Source organism: Neofelis nebulosa, chromosome 1, assembly GCF_028018385.1.
Source record: "Neofelis nebulosa isolate mNeoNeb1 chromosome 1, mNeoNeb1.pri, whole genome shotgun sequence".
In the NCBI taxonomy this organism is placed as follows: Eukaryota; Metazoa; Chordata; class Mammalia; order Carnivora; family Felidae; genus Neofelis; species Neofelis nebulosa.
In genome coordinates, this window is record NC_080782.1 from 61,470,313 (window position 1) to 61,495,468 (window position 25,156).

Below are 25,156 nucleotides of genomic sequence, written 5' to 3' on the forward strand. Positions count from 1 at the left end.
CTCTTAATCTTCATTTCTTTCATGACTCCATTGGACAGGAGAGGTAAGCTGTGAGAAGGGAAGGCTAGTCCATTCATTGGCGTCCAGTTATTAGTACTTGCTTTGTGCCAGACCCGGTGCCACTCAGGGTGCCATCCTCCCCTGACCCCAAGCAAATATCCCACTTAAAAGCAAATACTGTGACTAGAAGCAAATACCTCTTTGAGATGACATGCTTCACAACACCTTCCTTCCAACAAGATTGTCACTCTCAAGACCCTCTGGTGTAGAAAGTCTGGCGTCTCATGTGGCACGGTGGGGGATACAGAGGTGAAGAGGTGGCCGGAACTGCCTGCTGAGGGGCTTGGAGTCCAAGGGTTGATCAAGTGGCTTCAGCCTATCAGCAACAAATTATTACTTATGTTGGACACCATGTCTTAGATTCCCCATTTGACATCACTTTAAAAAGATTTAGAGCTAACCATGGCATTCTTGGAAGGAAAGTAATTTGCTGAACCCCTAGTATGTGCCAGGTGCTGACTAGGGGCTCACATACGTTACCTCATTTCATGCTCATGTAGAGAATTCTGGGAGATAGAGTCTTCATTTTACTGGTTTGGACACTGAAACTCAGAGGTAAAGGGACCTACCTAGGGTAGCACAGCTCCATAGAGATTAAACTCTTCCCACTCTGTAATAGAGCCTTCCTGCTAGGGAAACTGGCTCCCTGCAAAGAACTGAAGGTACCACACAAATGCCTCTTTCATCTGGAGTCCGTTCAAAGAGGCATGGGTATTCTTTGAATCCAAATAGCAGAGGAAGAAATGGATACGGTAAAGGGGAGAAAGCCTTTAGGTGCCCATGGGTCACCAGCGAGAGCAGGCCACCACATGTCATACGTGCATGACATACTCCCAATATGATTGCCACTGGCTCCTGCCACTCATGGCTGGAAATTGTAGAAGATGCAGCTCTGTTTCTCCAGGCTTCCTGGGTGCTGCTATGGGGTCATCGAGGGCTGCTAGACATGTGGCCAGCCCCTAGCCAGGCATACATACACTTAGACCCAAGCAGAGGACCTGTACTTGTTGGCCCTACCCATGAGGGGTCTGAACCTGCATCATGAGGCTATACAATGTCTAGGTCCTGGTTCTCCACTTTGGCTAAACATCACAATTACCTGGGGAACTTTGAAAAATGCCAGGGGCCAGGCACCACCTCAGACCAATTAAAGTAGAATCTCTACAGGTGAGGCCTAGGCATCGGGATTCTTTAGAATCTGCTCAGGTGATTGCAATGTGTATCCAGAGCTAAGATGGGGAACTGACCAAATTCAGTGCTAAGAATGGAGCACATGATCTGAGCCATCCCCCTAGCCATAATGATTGGTGCAGGGATTGGCTTGATACCTAAGCCAGTCCAAAACAGCATGAATCACAAGATTTGTGCTGGGAACAAGAGGCAAAGATGGTCTCTCTTCTACTGGGCATACATGAGATAGCATGCACTCTTAGGACATTTTGGTAGTGATTTAGAAGTTCTGAGGGATTATCCAATAACCAAAGAGCAGATAAACCAGAATCACAGAAAGCAAGGCAGAGATGTTTAAACAAAACAAAACACACCAGAAACTGAAACCTTGATTAGATCACTGAGCTGCTGGATCAAGCTGGACCTGAAGCTAGGAACACCTCTGATCTTTTCAGATGCCTGTGTTTGATGCCTATATAAGATCTAAGCCAGTTTATCTTTACTCTGGCTGCATATCAGAATCACTTGGGGAGCAGAGAAGGAGAAGTTTTTAAAGTGGTAAGGCAGGGGACCTTGTCCCAGATTAACTGAATAAGAACCTCTACAGGTAGAGCCCTGAGCATCACTCTGCTTTAAAAGCTCTCCAGGTGATTCCAGTGCATACCTAGGGCCAAAAGCCCATGCAATAGAAGAGTGCAAGGGCTGGTACTCTTCTCCCTGTGCTGGCCAGAGCACAAGAAACACAATTCAGTCCTGAGCACCAAACTCCAAGAGGGAAATCAGCATCTGGAGATATTCAGAAACAAAATGGGCTATTGGAGAAACAAAGTTCTCTGCTTGGAACACCCAGCTCCAACTTGTCCTTCTGGAGGGATCCTACTCCTCCTGAATCGTCTAACAAATTGCCACCATTTGCCAGCAATTGTGCCTATAGTAGGTACTGTGGCTGTCTTACCCAGACACCCTTGACACTCACCATTACCTCACAGTTGGATTCAAATGTGCCACCTGGAAATGCTTGTGACTTTTGTTTATAACTGTGACTGTCACAAATAGACCCTGACCAGGATGTCTGCACTCTGCCTATGAGCAGGGCAGGCCAGAAGAACCAGGTAGTTAACACCTCCCTGGAGCAGCCCTTAACCAATGGCTGACAAGAGTTGGTGTATAAATACCCCAGACCCATCTCCTTTCCATAGGAAGTACTCCAGGGTGACTTCTATACTGTCTCCCAGACTTCCCCAGTAGCATTGAGCCCTAATAGCCCACAGCAATAATGTGCTCAACAGTGGACCCCTTACTGAACCTCCTTCCGTCCCCTCTCTCATTCCTTATACTTCCCTACCATTGCTTCCTTGGATCCCCTCCCAGATCAACTACTGAACCCCTCATCCATGTGTCAGTGTTGGCTTCTAACCTAAAATGATGAATAAAGCTAACCTAAAGTGATGAACAGGACAGATAAGTGACCTGCTCTTATGAATCTTGTATCTCGCAGGAGTAAATAGACAATAGATCGTGTTTTCAGTAAAGTGACATGAAGAGAATACAAGTATGACATGGTAGAGAGTGACTGGGGTGGCAAGGGAGGCTATTCCAGACAGGGCGGGGAGGGAAGGCTCCTCTGAGTGGAGTTTGATGTGGTCTTGGGTGGACCAGGGGTGGGAAGGATCACCAAGCAGTTACAGAAAATCTGGGCCTAAGCTTGCAATCTTTTCTTGCTCAGGCAATCAAGAGGATATCCCTTGTTCCAATAAGGAAATCATGTCTGGAAATATAGAATCTCACCACAACCCACCCTATGGTTCTCTAACATCACATTTCTGAGCAAATCCTCTGAGCAGAGGCCAGCAAGGCCACTTGGAGAGGCTCCTAGGAGGAAGTGTAGATGAGACTGATGGCCACTGTTCGGTGCCAGGTTGTCTATGGATGATAATTACTTGAATCTCACAACAACTCTGTGAGATAGGTATTCTAGGCACCTGCTTTTCAGACAAAGAAATGGTGCCCAAGACACAGAGGGACCTCTCCACATGGCTGAAAATGGGCTTAAAGTATTCCATGCTCCAAAATGTATGCTCAGCTCCATTTCTCAGAAAGCATGAAGACCATTCCCCACCTATTCCTAAAACTAGCTCTAATGATATACAAACACCAGAAGGTGTTGGAAAGCAGCTGCCATGAATCTATTAGTAAAAAGCAATGAAAACAAGTCCATGAATTCAAGCCAAATTACTCTTCCTCTATAGGGAATAATGCCAAGGACATGTGCAAAGATGCCCATATGGTTTCTCAGAAGAGCTGAAATTAGCATGTCCCTCCACATCAAAATAAAGCCCAATCTAAGTCCCAGACCTCCACAAGCTCTGTATTCCAGTCCAGTGACTGCCTGGAGACCAAAAAAATCCAGATCTTGAAGATCAGGGAAAAACCTTAGGGCAGGCAGCCCCACTGAGTGGACTTCCAAGGACCCATGAAACCCTCGGAGCTGACTGCACTCTCAGTTCTAGAAATGGAACACTTGACCTATACTAAGCCAATCATTTTCTCCCATGCCCCTGGCCATAGCAACTTGTTCAGGGGTAGCTTAAGACCTCAGCCAATGCAAACTGCATGAATTTTAGAGTTATTGCTGAAAAGAATGAAACAAAGTCACTCTTCCCTGTTGGACATGAATAAATAAGCACATAGCCCTAGCACATACAGGCAATCATTTTGTAACCTACAGAGAAACCGATCTACAGATGAACATCATACCACAGAAATCAAGGCAGAGAGATGAAACAAATGATTTTTTGGAACTGCTGGATCAAACTTCACCTGAAGCTACACGTACCTCTAGCGGTTTGTGTTGCATACATTGATAAATTCATTTTTTATTATTTAAAGCAGTTTGGAATTTAAAGCAGTTCGGAAAGCAGTCACTTTCCGAAACTTGTGACTTGGCACATGCTAACTGAGCCCCCACTGCTTTATATAACAAATGGGGCAACCAAAGCCCACAGCTACACAGCTGGGTGGTAGCAGAGCTTGGACCAGAAATCTAGTCTAGTGTCATATCCACTATACTGTCCTGCCATCTACTTTGCAACCATAATATGACAAGAATATTAAATATCATTTACTGAGCACTTATTGCATGCTAAATAATTCACATGTATTCAAGTCTCACTACCCTGAGGCTGGTTCTGTTATTAATCTCATTTACTGATGAGGAAACTGGAGCTCAGAGAGGTTAACTTGGCCATGATCAATCAAATAGCTAATAAGTGACAGAGCAATTTGAACCCAAGACTTTCTGACTGTTGCACTTAACTGCAAGCCAGGAACTGCCAGGTTCAGTGAGATTATGGAGCCAAGAGAATTAAAGAATTTAGCGGCAACCCAAAGAATACATGCCCAGTGTAAAGGAGGCAATCTGTCATAGCTCCAGAGATTGCTGTCATATTGCTGGAATGGGGGCCCAGTTATTAGACCTGACAATTCTCCAAGTTGAAAATCTGGATTTGCATGTGGAATCCCCCAACTTTTGTATTAACTAGTTCAATATTTAAAAGACAGCAGACAGACCAAACCAAACAAGTGTAGGAGCTGCATTTGGCACAGGGGTCACCAATTTGCAACCTCCGCACTAAATCCTATTATCACATTTCCCCACTAGCAAGTGGTGGTAATATATCAGGCTAGTCAACTGTCCATCAACAAGTAAATGGATAAACAAACTGTGGTATATCCATACAATGCAATACAACTCAGCTGTAAAGAAGAATAAATTCTTGGTGCGCCTGGGTGGCTCAGTCAGTTAAGCGTCCAACTTTGGCTCAGGTCATGATCTCATGGTTTGTGAGTTCGAGCCCCACGTCAGGCTCTGTGCTGACAGCTCAGAGCCTGGATCCTGCTTGGGATTCTGTGTCTCCCTCTCTCTCTGCCTTCCTCCACTCGTGCACTCTCTCTCTCTCTCTCTCTCTCTCTCTCTCAAAAATAAGTAAACATTTGAAATTTGTTTAAAAAGAAGAATGAATTCTTGACACACATAGAACAACATGAATGAATCCCAATAATGATGCTGATGACAGAAGCTAGACAAAAAAAAAAAAGGTCCATACTGTATGTTTCCGTTAATATAAAGTTCTGGGAAATGCAAACAAATCTATAGGGACAGGAAGGAGATGAGTGGTTGCCTGGGGATGGGGAGGGTCAGTGCAGAGACAAGGGGTAAGAGAGATTACTAAAGAAGAGACTTTGGGTAGTGGTGGATGTGTTTACTTTCTTGATTGTGTGATGGTTTCATGAGTACATACATGTATCCAATATATTGAATTATAATCTTTAAATGTGTGTAGTTGATTCCATGTCAACTTAAAACTGTTAAAAATTTTTTGGTCTGGTATCCCAGGGCAACCAACACCTTACATGGGCTATCTACCACTCTGAGACCCCCGACCCCCACAAGAAGTACTTTGCATTAATAAGCCTCATCATCCTGCCTTCCCTGGTGTTTCTTCTGGCCAGTTCATTCCCAGCCAAGTTTCTTCAGCTACATCACATCACTCCCATCCATACCAGGAAGGCTGCTAAGTCCAGTCCCATCCCTTCTGCACTCCTCCAAAGCCCAGTCAAGGCCCCTTATCCAGACTAGAATGCCTGACAAGGGGCAAGGATTTTGTGGCAGGGGACTAGGAAATAAGAGTATCCAATCCTATCTCCTAACCCCCCACTCCTTTCCCTGGCTAAGAGGCCAAAGCCTCTCACTGGTAATGCCAACACAGAATAGGTATATGACTGAGGAGAGTTGGAGAAAGACGATTATCATGGACTCTACGAAGGAGAGAAGTCCTTACATGATAAATATTAGCTCACTGTGATGATTAATTTTATGTGTTAACTTGGCTAGACCATGGTACCATGGTAAAATTCCATTCTAGTTGTTGTTGTGAAGGTATTTGGTATATGTGATTAACATTTAATTCAGTAAACTTTGAGTAAAGCAGATAATTTTCCATTACGTGGTGGGCCTTATCCAATTAGTTGAAGGCCTTAAGGGAAAAGACTAAAGTGTCCTGGGAAGAAGGAATTTGGCCTCCAGAGCATATCAGAATTAAATCATTTTGGATAATTAAGAAGGAGCTATGAAAGGGGACTATCCAATGAGCATCCAGAGCATGCTGTGAAAGGAGAGGACCACCTCTCTCAATCACTTCCTACATGCGTAGCATCTTCTGGGCAGTGCCTCATTTAGTATTGTAACAATCCTCTGGGATAGTGTTCTGTGTAGAACTTGTCTGTGTGACTTGTCATGCATTTCTGCCCAGAGCTGCACGCACACAATCATGGGGCAGGGTGGTGCTTACTTGGCTTGTGCTTCACATCTGGCCTCGGGATCAGAATTGGCCCTTCTGTTCCTGATGCCAAGAGGGAATAATTTGCCTCACCTCCTTGAGCCAGACCAGGCTGGCCCCTGGAGTGGATCAGGGAGAGAAGAGAAATATGCAGACACCCAGGCTCCTAAGATTGTGCAATATAATAAGAGAAACAGAGAAACAACCAGCTTGCTCAAGACTGCACTGGGGCAAACTTAATGACTAACCATAGATCACACATGGGTAGTGTATATATTGCCCTGGCGGGTATAGTTAGTTGGAAGCCTCACCTGAGGGGAGGATGCTTCACCCAGGACCCTCAGTCGGGACTCCAACCAGGCTCTTCACCGCGGAGCTTCCCCAGCTAGGAGGCTGGATGTTGTGAGTACCCAATTTGATGTATTATGATAGAGGAAAGAAAAGTTAAAATAGGCAGAGAGGGAAAGGTTAGAACCCGAGGTCCCTGGGTGGGAACAATGCTGGGAGCTCTGATCACAGCAAACCACCCCTCAGACATAAGGTTCCTCTTAAGAATGTAACAGACACCACCTACTCCCTCTAGGTTCCCCTCAGGAATTTGACAATCAAAATACCTAACTAAAATAAGTAAACAATAAAAATTTATGTTATACAAGGCACAGTATGACCTTAGTCAGGATCCTCACGCAATGGAGTCCAGCCTATCAGGAATGGACAACCCAGCCCCTGGAGTGATCAAGCCAGTAAGAGTAGGACCTGAGAAGGAAGAGCAGGAAGGGAAGGGGGGCTGACCAGAACCTTCTAAAACAAAGACCCTTGCCTATTGTCTCAGGCATTCACCTTCAATGCCCCCTCTCTGCAAAGAGAGCTTTCATACTGTTCTTACTTTCTAAGCTTATACTCTACTAAACTTTGCCTGCTGCTCATTTTGTGCCCACCTCTTCATTCTTCAAAGCAGTGAGACAACGAGCCCTGGGTATTGAGGTAAAGAATCCTGCAACATTACTTTGGGGGCTCATCTGGGATATCAACGTCTTCTAACTGTAAGTAGAGAGCAGCCGCACCCCCTCTTTTCTTTCTATCCTAAATACAACTCTCAAACCAAACAATGGGCACCTGTCAGCCAGATAAAAGCAAATAGTATGGCTGCCATTCTCAAATCTCAGGTGACAGGCTCCTTGGGTCTCCTCCCAGCTGATCCCCCAGCATAGTTGGGAACGTATTTCTTTCAAGAATGACCCCTAGATGCACAGACTCAGGCGAGGCCAAACAGCAACTGAAGGGTCCTGACCAAGTCTACTCTCCGATGGACGCCTGAAGGCTGTCGGTAGAACCTGATCCCGGACCACCCATTTGGGTAATCGGAGGAATTCTCCTCTTTCTGGCTCTAATTTGTGTTTTAGCATCAATTGCGGGATGCTGGATTCACTGTGTGTTTGACAGAAATATAGAAGAGAATATACAGTACCCCTTCTTGTTCTTCATGGTCTTGGAAAAGAAAAATGGGAAGAACTGTGATTTTAACCAAAAGGGCAGGAGAGCACTCCCTTTTGAGTTGTTTTGCTCAAGCCCTGGTTGAAATTGCCCCTCCTTTGATCCAAAGCCTAGGAAAACAACAGTGATGTCCTCACTGCTGACCTCCAGATGCTCCACATTTGTGTTGTTTCTGCCAGGTGGAGGAACGGGTGTCTGTGCCATATGAAGGACAGAGGACTATGGCATCTGAAGGGCTTTTACTGGGTACACGGGAGCCATTGTGCTACACTTAGCCCAGTGTATGTGACTTGTACCAATCTAGATATTTTTTTTTAACTTTTTTATTTATTTAGTCAGAGAAAGAAAGTGTGTGGGGGAGGGGCAGAGAGAGAAAGGGGGAGAGAGAGAATCCCAAGCAGGCTCTGCACTGTCAACATGGAGCCCGATGTGGGGCTTGAAGTCACAAGCTGTGAGATCATGACCTGAGCTGAAATCAAGAGTCAGGTGCTTAACCGACTGAGCTACCCAGATGCCCTCAACCTGGATACTTTAAAATGGATACCCACATGGCTGGAACATATTTATGTGGGCATTGCTGAAAAAGGCAGGAGACTAGCCCCCAACTTTGGCTCTTCTAGCTCCCCTCAATGGCTGATTTTATCCTTACAAAAAATAGTTTTCACCAGCCTTTTGAAATATAAACAGGAACAGTTTTATTATGATCAAAACGTAAATTACCATTGGGCCAAAATAAAATTAGTGTTACCTTTTACAACCAGGGGGGTCTTACTTGGTCTCAGTCGATACCCCCAAAGTCCCACAGGCCAGAAACAGAGGGGTAGGAGAAAGTGGGGAAGACAAGGTCAGCTCTCGGAGGTAGGGTCAAACCTAAGTAAGAGCAACCAATCCCAGCACCTTGTGAGACTGACAGGGCTTTTGGCTGCCAGTCGCATAGCCAGCCAAAATGCAGGGACAGGAGATGAGGTTTCTCTTGGCCAATTGGGGTCAGGAGATGAGGTTTCTCCTGGCCAGCTGTAGGAAACTGACATAAGGGATGCCTTTTCCTCTTTTTCCTATAGATGGGTAATTCTCCAACCAAGGTCAATACTCCTTTGGGATGCATTCTGAAAAATTAGAATGATTTTGATCCACAAATCCTGAAGAAAAAGCAACTCATCTTCTTTTGCACTGGGGTTTGGCCCCAATACAAATTGGAGGTGGAAACCTGGCCGCCAGAGGGAAATATCAATATAATACTATCTTACAATTGGACTTGTTGTGCAAACGTGAGGGGAAATAGGGAGAATTCTCCTATGTTCAGTGTTTTTGGGCCTTAAGAAAAAAATAGAGATATGTGCAAGCAATGTAAGGTTAATCCTGACTTACTGGCAACCCTTTCCAAAGTCCAGCAATCAGGAGGGAAAATAATCAAGGGCACCTTGCCAGTACCCAAAGCAGACCTAGAGATGGAGGAAGGGAAGCCTTCCACCCCCACCTCCTCCTCCTCAGGTTCTCGATCTATATATCCAGACTTAAAAACATGCACTTCTGCTCCCTGCTGCCCACTTTACCCAGGCCGTCCCCATAATGTAACAGGCATGTTTCCTCTACAAGAAGCTGGAGTGCCAGAAGGAGGGACTCAGGGAGGCACCACTATGATAAGATACAAGTACCTTTTTCATTACAAAATTTAAGACAGATAAAAGGGGATACTACATAAGTTTTCTGATGATCCAGGTAAGTATATAGAGATACTTCAGAATATTTCAGAATATTATGTATGTTTCTGAATAAACCTGGAAAGATATAATGCTTCTGTGGAATCAGACTCATAATGAAAGAGAGAAACATGGGTTTCTGGCAGCAGCTGACAGATATGGGGATGAGCAACTCATTAATTATCATGGGACTGGAGGTCCTATACAGGGAACTTCCAGTCCCCTACTGGAGTTCAGGCAGTCCCATCCCAAGATCCTAATTGGGACTATGATAATCCCACTGGAGAATGGTGTCACTGCCATTTCTAAGCCTACATTTGGGAAGGATTAAAAAGAACAAAGGGTAAACCCTTAAATTACCCTAAATTAGCCACTATTTTACACAGGATTAAAACCTGGTGGCCTCCCTGGAAAGGTTAAGAAAAGCTCTCATTAAATAGATGGCTATCTCCCCTAATACCTCTGAGGCTGAGATGATTCTAAAGGACAAATTTGTCACTCAATCAGTCCCCAATATTTGAAGGAAGCTGCAAAAATTGGCTGTTGGCCCAGAAGGGACCCTGGAGGAGCTCTTAAGAACTGCCAATTGGATATATTGCAACCAAGATCAAGAGGAGAATATGGAACAGGAAGGAGGCTTAAGAAAAAATCTGAGGCCTTAGTTGCAGCCTTAGGTACTATGTCAGACCAGACTTCCCAAGGTCCTGGCACCAAGTGCCATTTATGTGGCCCTTCAGGGCTCTGGACAACCGAAGTTGAATCCCTGTCAGCTCTGCCCCTTGTATGGAGACAATCACTGGAGATCTGAATGCCCCCAGGGACCTCAATCTGTGAAGGCTCAGATAACCAATGTCCCTGAAAGGGACTGAGGGAGTAGGGGCTCTTTAGGGTGGCTCCCCCCCAAACCAGCTACCTATCAGAAACCCAGAGCCTTGGATAACTCTGGAAAAAGAAGGGAAACCAGTTGATTTCTTTCTTGACACTGGAGCCACATTTTCTGTCCTTCTTTCCAAAACCGGCCAACTATCCAAACACAGTGTAATGATTAGAGATGTCTCTGGAAACCTTATGACTAAATTTTTCTCCCAGCCACTGGGGTGCATACGGGGAGACTTGATTTTTTTTAATATAATTTGTTGTCAAATTGATTTACATCAACACCCAGTGCTCATCCCAACAAGTGCCCTCCTCAATGCCCATCTCCCACTTTCCCCTCTCCCCCACCCCCCATCCACCCTCAGTTCTCTGTATTTAAGAGTCTCCTGTGGTTTGCCTTCCTCCCTCTCTGTTTGTGACTATTTTTCCCCCTTCCCCTCCCCCATGGTCTTCTGTTAAGTTTCTCAAGATCCACATAGGAGTGAAAACATATGATATCTCTCCTTCTCTGACTGACTTATTTCACTTAGCATAACACTCTCCAGTTCCATCCACGTTGCTACAAATGGCATGATTTCATTCTTTCTCATTGCCAAGTAGTATTCCATTGTGTATATAAACCATATCTTTATCCATTCGTCAGTTGATGGACATTTAGGCTCTTTCCATAATTTGACTATTGTTGAAAGTGCTGCTATAAACATTGGGGTACAAGTGCCCCTATGCATCAGTACTCCCGTATCCCTCAGGCAAATTCCTAGTAGTGCTATTGCTGGGTCATAGGGTAGCTCTATTTTTAGTTTTTTGAGGAACCTCCACACTGTTTTCCAGAGCAGCTGCACCAGTTTGCATTCCCACCAACAGTGCAAGAGGGTTCCCGTTTCTCCACATCCTCGCCACCATCTGTAGTCTCCTGAGCTGTTCATTTTAGCCACTCTAGGGAGACTTCATTTTTTCACATTCTTTTTTGATAATGCCAGAGAGCCCCCTCCCTTGCTAGGAAGGGACATTATGACTGAATTAGGGACTATACTGATGCTGGATCCAGGTGAGATAAACAGCTGATGGAAGTTGATATTGATTCATGAGTATGGGCTATACAAGGAGAAGCAGGCCAAGCCTTAACCACAATACCTGTTCAAACACACCTTAAGGATCCCACTTCTTTTCCATGCCGGAAGGAGTATCCTCTCAAACAGATGCTGAAAGGGGGCTAATAAAAATTATAGAAACCCTAGACAAACAGAGACTTTTAAAGAAATGTAACAGCCCCTGTAATACTCCAATATTGGGAACAGCCTAATGGGGAATGGAGGCTCATGCAAGATCTACCCATCATTAATGAAGCAGTGGTCCCCATCAGCCCCCATCTGCATGGTTCCAAACCCCTATACCTTGTTGGCCCAGATTCCACCAGCTATGAAATGGTTTACAGTCTTAGATTTAAAAGATGCTTTCTTCTGTAGTCCAATACATCCTGATTCTCAATTCTTGTTTGCCTTCGAGGATCCTATCAATCCGGCTTCACAATTAACTTGGACAGTGTTGCCTCAGGGCTTTCTAAATAGTCCACGTCTATTTGGACAGGCCTTAACATGTGATCTTTTGGAATTTTCAGCTGATTATTGCACCTCGCTGCAATATGTGAATGATCTCTTGCTTTGTGCCCTTTCTGAACCAAGTATACAGGCCGGTACCAAGGCCCTCTTAAATTTTCTAGCAGAAAGAGGCTACGAAGTCTCCCAACAAAAGCCCCAACTGTATGAGACCTCTGCTAAATAAAAGCGCGAGAAGACTAGGTTAAGACAGAATTCAGTCTATTGTCTCATACTCCCTTCTGAAAACTCTTAGACAACTGAGAGGGTTTTAAGTATTACCGGTTATTGCCGCTTACGGATATCAGGATATGGAGAGATAGCTCACTCCTTACCAACTAATCAAGAACACACAGGCAGCAAATATTCACTTGCTGGTATAGGTGAGTCAAAACAAGCTTTTAGTTAGAAAACTTAGGCTGGCTTTGTTGGGCACCCCCAACCTTGAGCCTTCCCATTGGAAATTCTTATAATTTATATGTTACAGAGAGAAAGGGGGTAACCTTGGGCATTTTGACCCAGAAAGGAGGCCCAGTACAGCAACCAGTGGGGTGTCTTAGCAAAGAACTTGATCTGGTAGCTTGTGGCTGGTCTGTATGTCTCAGAGCCGCCGTGGCTGTTGTCCTCTTAATTCCTGAAACTACAAAACTAACCCTTGGGCAAGACCTTACCGTATATGCCCCACATAATATCCAGGGATGGATAATAGGTGGACAGCAGCCATCAGCTCATAGATAGCTGCCTTCTATGGTATCAGGCACTCCTGCTGGAGGGGCCTGCTGTGCATATAAAGACCTGCTCCTCTCTGAACCCAGCAGCCTTCCTGCCAGAGGAAGGTATGGAGCTAATACAACAAATCATACCCCAAACTTATGCTGCCCAAGAGAATTGAAGGGAAACTCCTATAGAAAACCCAGAATGGACCCTATACACAGATGAGAGTTCTTTTGTTGAGCAAGGCTCCAGAAAAGCTGGGTATGTAGTGGTGACTCTTCATAAAACTCTGGTAAGTGATGCCCTGCCATCAGAAACGAGTGCTCAGCTGGCCAAATTAGTTGCTCTTATTACAGCCCTAGAGTTGAGCAAAGATAAGAGAGTTAACATTTATACTGACTCTAAGTATGCCTCCTTAGTCTTACATGCCATTGGTATGTCAAGGAAGGAGAGACATTTTTTAACAGCTTCAGGGCCTCCCATCAAGTATCACCAGGAAATTACCAGACTTTTATATGCCGTTCACCAGCCGTTAGAGGTAGCAGTAATACATTGTAAAGGACACCAAAAAGGAATGGATGAGCTATCAGGGGAAACACGCTGGCTGATGACACAGCAAAATTGGCAGCCAGATCTCAAGTTAGCCCCACTGTTGTCTCCCTTGTCTGGGATGGTTCTACAACTCAAGAAAAGCCCCACTACTCGATGGAAGGAAAACAACAGGCATCAGAACAGGGTTACACTCCCCAGTCTACGGGGTGGTTACAGGCAGACGATGGCAGACTTCATTTACCGGCCACCAACCAGTGGAAGGTTTTAGAAACTCTACACTATACCTTCCATCTAGGTAGGGATGAAATCCTACAAATGGCTCAAAAATTTTTTACAGGAAGGAATTTAGATAAGACTATTGAATATATTATTAAACCTGCAAAATCTGCCAAAGAAATAACCCCCTTTCTCCCGCAGGCTCCAATAGGGTTTCTAAGAATTGGAAATGATCCCGGGGAGGATTGGCAAATAGATTTCACACATATGCCAAAAACACAAGGATATAAATATCTTTTGGTATGGGTAGATACCTTCACACATACACATTGGGTCAAAGCCTTTCCTTGCAGGACTGAAAAAGCCTCCGAGGTGGTTCAGGCACTAATAAATGAAATTATTCCTGTTTGGACTCCCTAGATCCCTTCAAAGCCATAATGGTCCCTCGTTAAATCCTTGGTAACTGAGGGGGTATCTAGGGCTCTGGGTATCAATTATCATCTGCACTGTGCCTGGAGGCCACAGTTCTTGGGGAAGGTAGAAAAGACCAATGAAAGCATCTTAGAAAACTGGCCCAAGAAACAATTAAGAACTGGATATTCTATTTCCTATTGCTATGCTTCAGATTAGAAATACCCCTACAAAAAAAGCCTAAGCCTTTTTGAAGTTCTTTATGGAAGACCTTTTCTTGTTAACGACTTGCTGGCCGATAAAGAAGTATTTGATTTGATGAACTAGATAATTCCTTTGGCTAAATTCCAACAGATTCTTCAGGAATTATCTGCATGTCAACTCCAGGATGACCAGTCTCCTCTATATAATCCAGGAAATCAAGTATTCATGAAAACCCTTCTTTCTTTGTCCCCATCTCTAGAACCAGTGTGGAAGGGGCCACATATGGTAATCTTGGCAACTCCTACTGCTATCCTGGATTCTTCACTCTGGAGTTAAGCTGTGGTTTCTTCCATCAGAACAGGACAACACAGAGCCCGAGTAGACTTGTGAAGCAGGAGAAAGCCTTATATTGATCTTCAAAAAAAAGGACACCACAGAATGAAGATAAGTAATGCAATATATTGGAAAATAATAATAATATGCCTATGGGGTTCAGAAACACATCCTGTTTGTATTCCACCAACCCCACCACTATTAGGGTTGAACGACGGGACCCCTTTGGTTGAGGCAGCTAACCTAACTTTTATAGAGGGAGACCGTGTTTTAAAATATGACTTGGAATATGGCAATTTTACAATTTGGCATTGGGATAATAGCCATACCCTTAATTTACCTAAGGGCCAACCTTTTTCAGGTTACTTATTTATAAAATTAAACCAAAGTCATAAATATTGGGCTGAAATTTTGCCCAATAATGAAACTGGAAGGGAATTATATAACTCAAATAAAAAGATACATTGTATTGCCATAGATATAGATGATAAAGAAATTAAAAAGGTCCCAGGTTATGAAGACCGAGATATTGCGGCTGGATGTGTGACATGCCATAGTACTGCTTGTCCCAATAGTCTCCTGCCCTGCCAATGCGGCTGGAAGGCTAATAACACATTATTCTTAAAGGTCCAATGGTGGACCCAAGTGCCCACGGAAAACATCACAGTTAGACCCGGAAGGCTTTGGGAACCTTTGTGGCAAACCCAAACCACCGCCTACCTGGGAGTCTCCTGGATTTTGTTAAGTCTAACTTGGGACACCCAGAGGTTTTGGGTTGATACTTACTATCCCAATTGTTCCCACTCCTTAGATTTACAACGGAAACAACACCTATGGTGGATACAACAATACTGGCCAGAAAACAAAAAGATAATGAAAAAAGACCTTATAGGAGGGCTAGGAACAGGATTACGTATATTGGGGCAGGCGGAATTTGCTGCCAGTGAAGAACAACACAATTTAGAAAAGGATTCCTTATCAAAAATAGGGCATGTTGAAGGAACTTTGTTTCAAGAAGAAGGTAAAGGATGGGAAGTTCTTTTAAAAGAAAATGAGGCCATAGTAAGGTGGATAAGTAAGACCAGAGAAACCCTACAAAGACATTTCCAAACTCAAACCTGGGAAAGGGCATGTGTTCTAACCCAGAAAGGATTGCTCACCATGTTAAAGCAGATGGAATCTGAGGTGGCTATGAGACGATGGCCTACTCTAATGAATGCTGAAGTGGAAACTCAAAAATTATGGCCTATGTATGGAAGCCCCAAGTTATGGAAGATTATTAATGGGAGTTGTAACTTGAGGCGTTGCTTTTTAAAGGCACATGTGCCCCGGATGGACCATGCTAATTCATATCCAACAGTTCAGCTTGCAGGCATAGGGACTATATTAAATCAGACAAGGATTTTGCCAGTGGGGAGTCAATGGGCTGTAATGCCAAATGAGTCAGCTTGGGCTGCCATATCGCTTTCAAACTGTGAAGAGAGAAATAAAATCTGGCTGTGCCCTCAACAAAAATGGAACCCTGATTTCACTCAGGTCTGGCCCCTCGTCTCTACCCCAATAACCAATAGCATTTGGTACATGGGTAGAGGGAAGTTTTGCTGGGAAGGTAAACAAGGGGAAATAGCTGACACAGAGAGCTTTACTTGTGAGCATATGTATCATGTACTAAATCATACTGGAGTATGGTGCAACACTGGAACCGTTGGTCGAATACATTTACAAAAGAGTAACAAGACTTACAGTAATCTGGATATCAAAGATCAATCTTTCCTTGAAATAGAATTAAATATGCCTCATGGAGTTGTTCCTATGGAAACTGGATGGCCAAAGGAGGAATTGAGGATTGAGGGCCATGAACTAATTCAGGTGCTTAATTATTCTAATCAACAATATCACAAGATCGAAACAAATATGGAAGAGGGAGGAAAAACTATTGTTAAATTCATAAAACAATATGACCAGACATGCCAGAGATATTTTGGGTGGCTACAATGCATCTTTCTTTCCTATGGTGTGGCTTCTTCCCTGGGAGGCATTGCATTTGGAATATTGATGCTTGTTGGTCTGATAGTCTTTTTATATGTCATTTGTAGATGCTGTCGCATATGCCAGAAAAATAAGACATCCAAGAAATTTTGCTAGCCCAGAGGTTCCAAACACCCTTCCATTATTTTAGACATCTGGATCGACCTCTGAACCTGTCCTGACTGCCCTTCCCCTGTCATCGCCCCCCTTCAGCAGGAAGCAGTTAAGATTGGTCGTCGTCCCAGTTCCTAATGGCAGTTAGGAGTCACGTGTTCAGAGGGGGAATATGATAGGGAAAAGATAGGTTAAAATAGGCAGAGAGGGAAAAGTTAGAACCTGAGGCCCCTGGGTGGGAAAAATACATATTTTGTAACAATGCTGGGAGCTCTGACCACAGCAAATCCTCTCAGGCATAGGGCTCCTCTTAAGAATGTAAAACACCACCTACTCCCCTCAGGTTCCTCTCAGGAATTTGACCATCAAAATACCTAACTAAAATAAGTAAACCATAAAACTTACATCATATGAGGGACAATGTGACCATAGTCTGACTCCTCACACAATGGAGTGGAGCCAATCAGGAACAGACAACCCAGCACCTAGAGTTATCCGGCCAGTAAGGCTACAACTTGAGAAGGAACAAAGCGGGTCGAGCAGAACTTTATCAAACAAAGACCCTTACCTATTGTCTCAGGCATTCACCTTCGAATGCCCCCTCTCAGCAAAGAGGGCTTTCATACTGATGAGGGAGCACAAGGCAAGCTGAGGGCCAGGCCCAAGCTGGCACACCCCCCACTCAAGGTGGGATGTGTGCTATTCCTCAGGCACTCCTGGCTGCCCAAGAACAAAGGAAAGGACAGAAAACAAGTGATTAAACTGATAGAGTCTCCATCAGTTTACAAATATCTTAGTACAATTACAAGAAAAAGACAATCTTATCAATAGCCTGATGTCCAGGAACTCCCTACTGTCTTAATGTTAATGCTTTGCCAGACGGGAATAACAACCTTAGCTTGACAATAGCTAGGCCTCCAGTAATCTGTGAGTCTTTAGCATATAGAAATTCCTTTAAGAAACTTCCTCTTGACTTTACCTCCCCCAACTCCATAGTATAAAACCAGTCACTCTTCACAACCCTAATGCAGCTCTTTCTGCCCACCGGTCCTGTCCCCATGCTTTAATAAAGTCACCTTTTGTGCACCAAAGATGTCTTCAAGAATTCTTTCTTGGCCATCAGCTCTGAACCCCCACCACTCCAAAACCCCATCAATACTATTCTTACTTTCTGATCTTCTACTCTAATAAACTTTTGTCTGCTGCTCATTCTTTTCTGTGTCCACCTCTTCATTCTTTGAAGTGCGGAGACATGAACCCCAGGTTTTGAGGTAAAGAATCCTGCGACAGTATTAACCCTTCTTTGTTCGTCTCTCTACTTCTCTCCCTGTGTTTACTAGAATCACTTAATTCCTTAAATTCCCTCTTTCTTATAATTAATAAAGCCTTCCTCTATGAAACAGAAAGTGCAGCGATCAGGAACTACATTTATTCAGAACAAAATTGGCAAAGTTGGCAGGATGCACGAGACACCATTTCTGTTTCCACAAGGAAACTCAAACCGGCACATGGAAATTCTCAGCTGGGAAGACCCACGGTTTTATTCTCTAGCAAAAGAATGGTTAGAGAGAGCAGGGTTATGTGAACAATGGGGGAACGAAACTAAAATCATTTAAACCTCCGCAGGTTACGTCGGCACTCCAGTCTGTTGCTGGTAAGGACCATGTGGCTTTCCTGGAGCGTGGGGGATGGTGCTTATTAACAGCCTATCGCTGTGCCACAGGGAGTAGGGCTGAGTGTCAGGAAGAAGTAAGACTAGAGAAGGAGATTGCAGATTTGCAGTCCAGAATGGCTATGCTGCAATGCCCAACATTCGTATTGGCGGACGAAGTCCACACATATCACCATGGGGCCAGAAAGGCTGCCATGCAGGTATTTAAATGTAAATATTTGAAAAGAAGGAGAAAAAGAAAGGTTAATACCAGAAAAGTTCACTTAGCCCTGGCAACTTTTGGACCGGGTTGGGACCCTGATGCCTGGTGATACCAGGGATGATGATAAAACAGGAATGGACTGGAGCAATGAGCATAAACATGAGAAACAGACTCACCCGCTCAAACCCATTCTCTCGGTGCTGCTGCCTAGAGCGGCAGGAAGACAATCAGGAAGGGAGTAGAGTCTAATCTCCTCTCCGGATGGAACCCAGGTTATAGGAGGAAACAGGCCATCCCTGATGAAGGGAATGCTGACCCTCTCTCTCACACTGTTCTTCCTCCTAATAGATGTGGGGGCCTCTCCCTCATTCATTCTCTGGGATAATGGTTACAATAATTGGAACTAACTGTGATTAGTCTACGGGACTTTAAGGAACATTCCCAAGTAGCTGCCGAAACTCCCTTTGTTTCAGGAAGCTCCCTGTCTTCTCTGGACTGACTTGGACTGTCTAATTCCACTTGTTGGGCTGGGCGGGGGGTGGGGGTGGGGACAAAAACCCAAAACACTGTGTCTGCTCATCTGTCTGAGATGACAGGCTTTAGGACCGGAAGACCTCTTTCTCTGCCCTCTGGATTTTTATCTGCCTCCAGCCTTCCTGGGGGCACCTGACCTCTCTGCCTTCCCCTTCTCCTCCTCCTGTTTCTGCAAGGGCGTTAGGGTGTGGCCTGCATAACTGGTTATAATACTATCCTCAGTGCCTTGAAGTTGGTTGACTTTTAAATGAACCCAGGTGGAACATAATTTGGTATTTAGACTAATTTAAGTTCATTGGTTTAATTAAGATGGACCTGTCTTTAGAGTTATGCATTAAATATATAACTTCTATTCTAGGTTTGCTGAAGTTCAAATAAGCTCGCGTTATCTCTGCAATTTGTTAACAAAAAGATGACTTAAAGTAATAATTAATTCTATCTCCAAGTTGTCATGGGTAATTGTTAAGATAGCTTTCAAAGTCATTGGTAACCTGAAACTTTAGTTTTGCTTGCATGATAAATGGGATTGAATTCATTGAACATCTAGGTCTTTTCCAGATAGGATAAAATACTAAAGCATTGATTGATGAACATAGGTTTGTGCTTTTGACTTCTTATTGCAAAGAAAAACTAAGGATTTTTAAATCTGTTGGAAAAAACATGCTTTGTGCTTTCATGCATTTGCTGTCTAAAGAATTCTGGTGTAACCGTTCACAATTGGTGACTAGCTAGTTTTCACTGGAGACTAAGGTTTCTAAGACTGACAGGAATAAGAAAAGTAACTCTGTACATAGAAAAGTGGGAGATAGGTAAGAAAGTTGTAAAGAATAAAAATACACTTTTGTTGAAGGTAAAAGAAAGTAATTTTGTCCTTAAATGGGACTGACTGGAGAGAAATGGCTTGGGACAAAATCTGAATGCAACGAAAAGCTGTAGAAGGCTTGTGAAGGGAACTTTTGGAAAGGAATTTTATGTATGTTCAGGACAGACAAAGGTTAAAATAAATAGATTTTAAAAGTACACTGGTATAAGATTAAAATTCTGCTTTGCTGTCTGTTAAAAAGGCAAGGTTTCTTGGATTGTTGGCTTGCTCTTGAGAAGGAAATTTTATCTGTCCCGGAAAACCAGTTTCTATGTTTGGTCTTTATCAAGTCTTTGGTTAGTTAAAGTTAAAACTTCTCAATGTTAAAGGAGCTAAATCTTGCTAATAACTATATTAACCCATGTCAGAAAAAGACCTTCAGACTCAGGGAGAAGGAATGAATAGTTGGCTGTTTATTAAGCCATAAAATATGAACAAGGAGGGCAATGTTATTTACTGACTCTTGGTCTGTTGCTAATGGGCTGAAAGTATGGATGGCCCATTTGAAAAAACACAGATGGACAGCTACCAGAAAGGAAATGTAGGAAAAGCCCTCTCTGGGAAGATAATTTGCAATGGGACAAAATGCCAAAATCACTGTTTTTCATGCAGATCCTCACAGTATGCTTACTTCTGCAGAACGAAACTTCAAGAAAGTAGCAGACTCTCTAGCACACATTGCAGTGACAATTCTGGAACCATCCTCTGACTATGGACTGGCATGATAGGCTCATGAAAAATGTGGACATTTGGGAGAGCAGGCTACTTACAGATGGGCCGAGGACCGTGGGATTCCTATCACTCAGGATGCAATTAAAGAAACTATATCAAAACGTCCCATATGGCAGCTTTGGCATTAAAGGGGAGGTCCCCCAGCACTATAAAGGACAAATCCGGTGAGGAGAATTCCTAGCACAAATTTGACAGATTGACTATATGGGCCTTTACCATGGTCCCAATCAGGTCAATATATTCGCATTGCTGTTGGTACCTATTCTGGGTATATGGTGGCACGTCCTTTTGCACATGCAACTCAACAAAATACTATCAAAACATTAGAAATAATTTTATTATATTACAGCACCCCAATACACATCCAGAGTGATAATGGCCTCCATGTTACAGGTAGGTTGGTAAAGGTTTTTGCTGCTTCTTGTAACATTGAATGGATTTATCACATTCCCTACTATCTACAAGCAGCTGGACTAGTAGAATAAATGAATGATATGTTAAAACAACAGCTAAAAAGTCTGGGTAATGGCTCTTTAACAAATTGGAAGCAACACTTCATAGAAGCATTAAAAAGTGTAAACAATCAACTCATTGGTGGAAATAAAACTCCAATTGGATGAATGAAAACCCCCTAAGTTACAAGTGACCAGTGTAAACAAGTGCCATGGCCCAGAATCCCTTTGCTGAAAATATCAAATGAAGCCAAACTCCCCTATAGGGGCCACACCTGAATCAGTCGGTGCAGGCTTGCATTCATTAATAGAAATAAGACTAAGGGCTGCCTGAGTGGCTGAGTCTGTTAAATCTCCCACTTTGCTGGTCATGATCTCACCGTTCATGAGTTCACCGGCCACTCAGTCTCTGCGCTGTCAGCGCGTAGCTTGCTTCGGATCCTCTGTTCCCTTTCTCTCAATCTTTCTCTCTCTCTAAAATAAATAAAATTTAAAAAATTACTTTGGGGCGCCTGGGTGGCTCAGTCGGTTGGGTGTCCGACTTCAGCCAGGTCACGATCTCACAGTTCGTGGGTTCGAGCCCTGCGTCGGGCTCTGTGCTGACAGCTTCTGATTCTGTGTCTCCCTCTCTCTCTGCCCCTTCCCTACTCACACTCTGTCTCTCAAAAATAAATAAACATTGGGGCACCTGGGTGGCTCAGTCGGTTAAGCAGCCGACTTCGGCTCAGGTCATGATCTCGCGGTCCGTGAGTTCGAGCCCTGTGTCGGACTCTGTGCTGACAGCTCGGAACCTGGAGCCTGTTTCAGATTCTGTGCCTCCCTCTTTCTGACCCTATCCCATTCATGCTCTGTCTCTCTCTGTCTCAAAAATAAATGTTAAAAAATAAATAAATAAATAAATATTGAAAAAAATTCTTAATAAAATAAAAAAAGTATTTTAAAAATAAAATAAATAAAACTAAACACTAAATCAACAAACCATACCCACAGGCTGCCCACCAGACACTTCATGTGAAGGTCAGGGTTAGCCTCAAAAGGAACACAAGTGTTAGGGGGAGTCATTGACCCTGATTGTCAGGGAGAAATAACAACTCAGGGAAACTACCCCTACTAATTCAGATTTATGGCCAGATTGGACAATTACTCCTATTGCCTATAATCACAGCTTGAGCTGAGATGGAACACCTCCCTCTCGGCTGACAGGGAGAGGAGACAAAGGACTTAAACCTACGGACTCCTAGAAAGTCAAAGTGGGTAACTAAACCCCCAGACAGAATCCATACCCCTGCAGAAATTGTGGCACAGGGAGGAGATACAACGGTAATAGTCATGTATCCTGGTGATGAAAAATTACACCATGTGCCCTAACTGTGTACTTCAAGTACAGCCCAAGACAATCTCTATTCCAGCGGGACAGTCATTAATTAACCTTGTCTTGCTGGGCCTACTGCTCCCTGGCCATAGGACCAGGACACTGGTACCACAATGGACTGGAAGCCTTCTCACAGAAACATGCTGGATGCTTTCAGAATGTGACAGACCAAATGCAACAACAATATAATAATTTCACCATTTGTCTCAGGGATTCAACTCTAGCTAATGATGATGAATACATATGTATTAAACTGCAGAAAAGGGACTCCACTGAATTTAAACAGGAATCTATTCTAGTAACCGTGCATAACAACCCCACAACCCCTCTAACAGAAAATAATTTGTGGTTACATTTAGCAACTAATGTATTGAACATGAGCTCCTTCTGCCTGCATAAGGGAAATAATCCACAAAAAAAAAACTTAACAAAATAGGGCAACCGTAGATTATTTGTTATTATTGCACCATTTCGGATGTCAGAGATTTCCTTGAATGTGTTGTTTTAATATTACTGATGATTCCAAAACTATTAATGATCCCATTGATGATATGCAGCATGAAATTGACAAAATCACCACTTCTCCTGGAATATTACTTGGTGTCCACATTGGGGAGGTTTCATCAAAGACATCCTACACGTTCATAGCGACTCTACATGTTCGCCTGGGATCATATAACGCTTGACAAGCCAAGGACCAAATGTTCTATGTAGAACTTGTGTCACTTGTCATGCGTTTCTGCCCAGAGCCGCACATACACAATCATGGCAGGGAGTGGGGGCTAAGTTGGCTTGTGCTCTACATCCGGCCTCAGGATCAGAATTGGCCCTTCTGGGGGCACCTGGGTGGCTCAGTCAGTTAAGCATCTGACTTCGGCTTGGGTCATGATCTCTTGGTTTGTGAGTTTGAGCCCCACATCGGGCTCTATGCTGACAGCTCAGAGCCTGGAGCTTGCTTCAGACTCTGTATCTCCCTCTCTTTGCCCCTCCCCTGCTCTCACTCTGTCTCTCTATCTCTCTCAAGAATAAACAAACATTTTTTTAAAAGTTTAAAAAAAAAAAAAAAAAAGAATTGGCCCTTCGGTTCCTGACACCAAGAGGGCTTAACTTGCCTCACCTCCTTGAGCCAGACCAGGCTGGCCCCTGGAGTGGATGAGGGAGAGAAGAGAAATATGCAGACACCTAGGCTCCTAAGATTGTTCTGGATGCTCCACCCAGGACCCTCAGTCGGGACTCCAACCAGGCTCTTCACCATGGGGCTTTCCCAGCTAGGAGGTTGGATGTTGTGAGTACCCGATTTTTTTTGTTGTTGTTGTTTCCTTGCCTTTTCCATTAGGTCTTTTGTTTATTTGTACCTTGTAAGTATGTACGGTAACTCATTTTTTTAAAGTTTATTTATTTTATTTGAGAGAGAGAGAGCACAAACAGGGAAGGGGCAGAGAGACAGGGAGAGAGAGAAAATCTCAAGCAGGCTTTGCGCTGTCAGCACAGAGCCTGACACAGGGCTAGAACTCATAAAGCCAAGATCATAACCTGAGCCAAAACCAAGAGTCAGACACTTAATGGACTGACCCACTCAGGCACCGTGTGAGTACCCGATTTGATGTATTAACCCTTCTTTGTTCTTCTCTATACTTCTTTCCCTCTTTATGTTTACTATAATCGTTTAATTCCATATATTCCCTTTCCCTTGTAATTAATAGTTCCCCCCCACCACGAAACAGAAAGTGCTGCTGTCGTGAATTACATTTATTCAGAAAAGATAGGAATATAAATAATAACCCCATTTTGCAGATGGGAAGAGCGCAATGAGGTGAAATCACGTGACCAAGGTCGTTAATAATTAAGGGATACAGAACTTATAATAATAATGATTGTAACATTTACTCACTGCTTATAATGAGCCAGACACTACCGTTCTGAATGTCTACTATAAGTCATTTCATTTAATCTTCATAAAAAAAAATCACTCTATGCACACCCCTGACCTGGCCGCCTCTCACGCTGACAACACGTTGCTGCTGTTGCACTGTCGTGGGCGTGGGTGCCATTAGGATTCAGCAGTCCTGGGAGGCTTTCATTCAGAGGTGGGACCTAGAAAGACAGGCAGGAGGAGGGGACAAGTCGGGCATGGGTGTCAGGAAGCCAGGTGCGTCTGAAGGACAAGGAGCAGGCCAGGCCAGGGAAACTGAAGAATCAGGCCCAGGCCCCAGGATGGACGACCTCGATGCCAGGCTAAGGAAATGGGCTTTCCCTGGAGGTGGCAGAGAGCCTCGGCGGGGCTCCGAGGAGATGCAGAGGGAAGACAGACCTGCAGGCTGGAATGGAGCGGGGGGGGGGGGGGGGGGGCGGGGGGGGGGCGGGGGGGGGCGGGGGGGGCGGGGGGGGAGGGGGGGCGCTCCAGAGAGGCCTGAGGGGATCAGCTCTGGGAGGGAGGGTTGAGGACCTCAGAGGACCTCAGGGAACCTCATGGAAAAAAACAAACACGGGGAGTGAGTGGGGCAATGTGAGAGACCCGGAGCAC

General features: G+C 44.1%; 1 protein-coding gene across 1 annotated transcript; it reads left to right on the top strand.

The window, feature by feature from the left end:
* Nucleotides 1-7,345: 7,345 nt before the first annotated feature.
* Nucleotides 7,346-17,897, top strand: LOC131508027 (uncharacterized). Its single transcript, XM_058723319.1, has 2 exons — nucleotides 7,346-7,612; nucleotides 14,591-17,897. The coding sequence occupies exon 2, from the start codon at nucleotides 14,770-14,772 to the stop codon at nucleotides 16,807-16,809; it is 2,040 nt and encodes a 679-aa protein (XP_058579302.1). The 5' UTR covers nucleotides 7,346-7,612; nucleotides 14,591-14,769; the 3' UTR covers nucleotides 16,810-17,897.
* Nucleotides 17,898-25,156: the final 7,259 nt, after the last annotated feature.